At 37.6% G+C, this 6,000-nt stretch overlaps 1 protein-coding gene across 3 annotated transcripts in view; it reads left to right on the top strand.

The window, feature by feature from the left end:
* Positions 1-1,766: 1,766 nt before the first annotated feature.
* The window catches only part of ING3 (inhibitor of growth family, member 3), a 28,389-nt gene continuing 24,155 nt past the window's right edge, over positions 1,767-6,000 (top strand). For all 3 annotated transcript variants that reach the window (XM_011995977.1, XM_011995979.1, XM_011995978.1), the window contains exons 1-3: positions 1,767-1,944; positions 2,184-2,255; positions 4,326-4,426. In XM_011995977.1, coding sequence (XP_011851367.1) covers positions 1,917-1,944; positions 2,184-2,255; positions 4,326-4,426 — 201 coding nt within the window. In that variant the 5' untranslated portion in view covers positions 1,767-1,916. The remainder of the gene's footprint in view (positions 1,945-2,183; positions 2,256-4,325; positions 4,427-6,000) is intronic.

Genomic DNA, 6,000 nt, shown 5'->3' with positions numbered 1-6,000 from the left:
AATTCAGAGTCCAAAATCACAATCCAACAGGAAATAGGCACCATAAGCAAAAGTGCCCATTTCTGAAGCAATAGCGCAAAAAGGCCCACACATTTTTCAATATTAGGTTTAACAGAAACAAGATACAGACTAAATAATTTGTATAAATTAGAAAATGGCTTGAAAAGAGAACCAAATAGAACTTCTAAACCTGAAAAATTCTGAAAATTCTAAAATAAAACATATAAAAGATTAAGATAAATAAGAGAATAAAGAGAGTAAGTCTTAACGGAAAAAATGAGAAATAAGCAATACTGAAAAGACAATCGTTGAAAATTTTCTAGAATTGTTGCAAGAAACCAATCCTGAAATTCGGGAATCCCCTCAAATCCTAAGCATAATTTTAAAAATTTAAGGAAAGAAAAGGGAATAAGGAAGGAATTTAGACTTAGATCACTGCAAAACTGCAAAAACACGTCAAAGAGATCTTAAAAGCAACCAGAAGGAGGAAGGATGGGAAAGAGGAAAGGGAGAAAGAAGGAAAAGAAGGGAGAAAAAGATTGAAAGTACTTGATTTTAGATGCAAGCAATGAAAAAATTAACTAGAAACTAAAAAATTCTAATTCTTATTCAGATCGAAGTAAGGTTCCGTTGAGATTCATCATGATTCATCATTCACGACAGGGAAGTTTCCTGCTTAAGATGAGTGAAAACCTTGAGTAAGAGTATGTAATGGAGAAGGAAAGCAGGGAACACACACACACAGTTTCAACTGCAATCTGAAAAACAGAAAATGAAAAATAAATTATCAACTAATGACAATTTCCCCAGAAAATCGAAGAGCTAAGAAGAGAGGAAAACAACACCTAGTATTTATTGAATGCAGGAGTTTTTAATAAAAACAATGTAAAAAGAAACTGAGTAGGGACGTACTAACTATATCACAGGAAAACCTTCCCTGGGAGACGTCGAAAAGTAGAAAAAGAACGCCCAAGACAACCAACCTCGAATATGGACTATTTACTCAACATAAAGTTACTGCTATTACAGCCTATTCGAAATGAAGGCTCCATCCGTAATTCATGGCTGCTCACTATGATGATGATGATGATGATTACTATTATTTGTGGGTGCACATTGTATGTATAGATCAATTACATTAGAATGACGATTAGGCGGACTGCAAACTACAATATGTAAGTGGCTATTGACACTATTTGTGCATCTTTTAATCTGGGAAATGCATATTCACTCCACAGTCTCAGTATAAACCATTTCAAAATTACACGTAAGCCAACCAGGTGTCTCTCTTATATTTTAGGAGTGAATAATGAGGATAAATTCCAGCAGAGAGTTCTAGTTTAAGTAACCCAAATTCCCTGAACTTTGCTGATTATTCTAGCGTTTAGAACCTTTGCTATTTGCCTGGCACTTCTTGAAACCCATGACTCACAAACGCCGGGAATCACAGCAAAGAACAGGTGAAAAGTTGTTCCTAGTTGTGTTATGCAGGCGCACACAACTCCCGCCATTCTCCGTGCAAAAATCAACAAATAAACAGAGGCACCGCATTTCGGATTCTGTTACGCACTGTTTGCAATGGCGCCTGGTATTGGTAGTTTCTACGAGGGGAGCCGCCAGCGCGCCAACCCTTGCTCAGCAGGAAGAAAACTACATTTCCCACAAAGGCACGGGGGCGAACACCGGCCGGATTACGTCATTCCTTTAACCAACCAATAGCAGCTCCGGGCGGCAGTGAGGCAAGCGCCGTCAGGCGCCAAAGTGGTTTTTTTTTTTTTCTCTTTTTTTTTTTTTTGCCGGAGTCGAGCGGGTGCTGCTAGCGGAGGCGCCATATTGGAAGGGACAAAACTCCGGCGACAGCGAGTGACACAAATAAACCCCTGGACCCCCTTGTTCCCTCAGCTCTAAGGGCCGCGATGTTGTACCTAGAAGACTATCTGGAAAGTGAGTGCGCGGCGCTGGCGGCGGCCGCCGGTGGGACCTGCGGGAGGGCAAGAGCGCGAGTGGACGGGCAGCGAGATGGCGGGAGGGAGGGGGCGGCGGGGGATGTTTCTCTCTCACGGTAACTGGCAGCCTCGTTGTGGGCTGCCGGCCCCCTCGACCCCCCTGACGCACGCGCGCAGTGACGTAAGCGCGTATTTCGCCGTTGGCCCCGCCCCTCTGACGGACTCTCCCTTTGACAGTGATTGAGCAGCTTCCTATGGATCTGCGGGACCGCTTCACGGAAATGCGCGAGATGGACCTGCAGGTGCAGAGTAAGTCGGCGCGTCTGCTCTTCATGTTGGCTGTGCGCGTTCAGTGCCAGACTTGCTTTTCATCACTGCTAGCTTCTAATGCTCTTTCACTGTCCTCTGGCTCACTTCGCTAGTGCATAAGGAGTTGTCAAAAAGAACTGGCAGCCCTGAATCTCGCCTTTTCCTTCCCTCCCATGCTACTTTTTTCTGGCTTTTGCAAGAGGAGGCGGCATTGAGACAGGTGTATTCCTTTCTAGAATGTAGGATTGTGCAAAAAATATTTCTCTACCGTCATTTAGATAGTTATCTATGTTTCAATGCACGTCAGCATAATAAATGTTGAGATGTTGTCTTGAGCCTTTTCGTATCGAACTTAGATTTCAGCATTTATACTTATTTTAAAGTTCATCCTATTCAGTGTTTCAAGCGTGGAGAGCATAGAAGCACAGGTTATATATAGCTCTTTAGAGACCCTGGCGAATGTCAAATTTTGAAAACTTAGTTACACATTATAAGATACATTTTAAATTGTAACAATCGTCATTTTCTTGGTTAAAATGAGTGACAGAAATTAGATTTCACTGTAAAGTTTCTTATGTGCTGTACTAAAAATTTTAGCAGTTAGTGAACATTTATTTTTCTTTCAGTGATAGCTTGGTAGTCTCTGTGACTTTTTCCCCAAATTAACTTTGCTCTTTCGTAGAGCAAGGACTATAAATAGTTGGCTTAGGGACCACTTGCTGCAGCTAAGAACCTGTCCTTTTCACTGCCCCTGTCTTCTCTGCCCATGACCACACACCCACTTCTATACCCTTTGTTTATGCGTATATTTTTCCAGTAAGTTCCAGGTGGCACATAATAAAAAGTGGTGGCATGGAAGCCACCTTCTGTTCAGTGGATTGTGGTATGAAGTATGAATTGTGTGTGTGTTTCTCCAGCTATCTCACAAATTCATTTTAATTTTAGTGTAGTCGAAATGCTAAAGATTTGCTGAAGAAGTATTTTCTGCAGGACTGAGCATAGACATGGATGTCAGATAGATCTGAGTTTGTTTTAGGGTTTTACTAATTTACTCATTGACTCTGACTGTATTACCACTTGTGTGGGGCTTTCATTGTCTATAAAAAGAGAATCATCTAAGGATTTAAAATATTACAGATGGATTAGAATTTATAGTATCTGATACGAAGTAGGCATTAAATAAAGGGTAACTTATTTTAAATTTATTTTTATATTTTGTTTAAAATTTTAAATTCTCATAATTTGGGCTTACAGTATACATATTACAGGGTTTTTAAACGTGCATTTCTTTACAGTAACGAATTTTCTGAAGTTAATAGATATTATGGATTAACAGAACAGTGTGCCAAATGAATTCAGAAATGCTTATTTAAACAAAGGAAGATACTGAAAATTAACCATAGTACTTCACAGAGTCTTTAAAAGGCTATTGTGGACTGAAAATCTCCAAAAGAAGTATGCTATGAAAAGATTTTTCTCAACTTACATAACAACAGAATCCTTTTTATTAATTTTTCCTTTTTTTTAAGCAGACATCCAATGAGATGATTAGTCTTAGCACTTAATTTGGGGAAAATTTATCTAGAATTAATGTTTAAATGATTGCACCTACTACTTTCAGTTGGGATATGACATGATGAGATGTTTAATGCCATATACCAAATCTTTTTATCACTTTTTCTTGTTAAAAGAAATGTGAGGATTATCTAATGGTGTTTTCATTGTGTTTTGGTACATTTGTCTGATTAACACCTATAGCTTTTGACCCCAAGGCTGTATTGCTCAAAAATTATAGGATAGAGCCGATCTACTTTGTTGACTCTACTTTGGCTATTGGAAAAAATTTTGAAATAACAAAAACAAAAATAATCTGTCTATAAGGAAAATTGTAACTTTTTAAAGGAAGGTAATTGAGGCTTTATATATTTACATAATCAAAGCATAACATATTTAAGTTACTGGCAAAGTGAAAGAGTATATATTGTCAGATTTTTTCCCTCCCTAAATCAAACCATGTATATTTAGTATATGAATTTGGTCATTTAATATGATTTTTTTATTATGTCATAGATGCAATGGATCAACTAGAACAAAGAGTCAGTGAATTCTTTATGAACGCAAAGAAAAATAAACCTGAATGGAGAGAAGAACAAATGGCATCCATCAAAAAAGTATGTGCGACACTTTGGATAATTTATCAAGAAATATTGGGACCCTCTGAAAAAGATATTTCAAAATTAAATAGTGATCTGGATATCAAAATAAGGGAATATTATCAATGACTCTTTAGAATGTAAATAATTTAGTGTGGTTTAGAGCTTTAGATAGTGATTTTTAGTCATTAAAGCATTTTGGTAATTAAAAATATTGTTTCAATAATTAGTGACTATTAGAAAGTGACAGACCATTTAAAAGTTACATTTTTTTCTATTTGTTTTATTCTAGTTGTGTATAATTAAAGTTGAGTCATTTCCAGAGATGCAGTACTGTATTCCAGTTTTGTCCACAAACTAGCGTAAATAAACATCAGCAGACCTTGAAGAATATTTTATATATTGCTAGGTACTTGAATTAGTGGACCCACAGAAGAACAAAATCTTAAAAGTTAGAAGGAACTTAAGAAAGCCTTTTAGTTAAAAACTCCAAATTTGCACGTGAATTGGTCTGGAAACATAGAATTCTTTGAGGTTTTGTTAGTTTTATAGTGGTTATAGCTCTCTTCCAGAACTGAGTGAGTATACACTCACATCTCAAAGTTTGCCTTACAAATATCCAGTTCATTCCGGGATAGATACATTTGAAGAACAACTTAAAAGACTTGAGTTTGGTCATGACTCTGCTATTTAGCTGTGTGACATTAAATCTTGATATTTCTGAGTAATAATGCCTTCCGAAACCCAGTGTTCATAGAATTGTTCAAGGATCAACTAAGAGGCCGGACCTGGTGCCTCACACCCATAATCCTAGCACTTTGGGAAGCTGAGGCGGGTGGATAACCTGAGGTCAGGAGTTCGAGACCAGCTTAGCCAACCTGGTGAAACCCTGTCTCTACTAAAAATACAAAAATTAGCCAGACGTGGTAGTGGGTGCCTGTGATCCCAGCTACTTGAGAAACTGAGGCAGGAGAATCACTTGACCCCGGGAGGTGGAGGTTGCAGTGAGCCTAGATCGTGCCACTGTACTGCAGCCTGAGCAACAGAGTGACAGAGTAAGACTGTCTCCAAAAAAAAAAAAAAACCAAAAAAAGGGGATCAATTAAGAAAGAAATTTGGAAACTACAAATTGAGTAGTAATGTTGTTATTTATTCTACCACATGGAGGGAAGATTATTTCTGTTAGGGAAAAAAAAGAATGATACTGTATAACAGAAGTGGTTCTAGCTTGGAAGAAACCTGGAGGGACATCTATTTGTGAGTATAGACATGATATAGCCACATCCCAAAGTCACTAATCATCTCTTTAACCTAATAAATTTTTGGTGGAGTGTACCTTGAGTATACCCTGAGAAGTCTAGTACCCCATGGAAATTCATAGTATCATCTTCTTTCCCCCTCTTTTTTTAAAAAAATAATAAGTTGAGGCAAAATCTAAAATATAGATTGAGTTGTATGAATATATACCTATTTTAAAGTGGGAGTTATGGAACAACTGGAAAATAGGGAAATGCAGATCAGAATCCTTTCAATAGCTGAACTTTAACAAATTTTTTTTAATGGAATGCAAAGGTACTCTACAAGTTAGATAA

This window comes from Mandrillus leucophaeus, unplaced genomic scaffold (genome assembly GCF_000951045.1).
Source record: "Mandrillus leucophaeus isolate KB7577 unplaced genomic scaffold, Mleu.le_1.0 Scaffold5, whole genome shotgun sequence".
Lineage (NCBI taxonomy): Eukaryota > Metazoa > Chordata > Mammalia > Primates > Cercopithecidae > Mandrillus > Mandrillus leucophaeus.
This window is presented reverse-complemented; position numbering and strand designations above follow the sequence as displayed.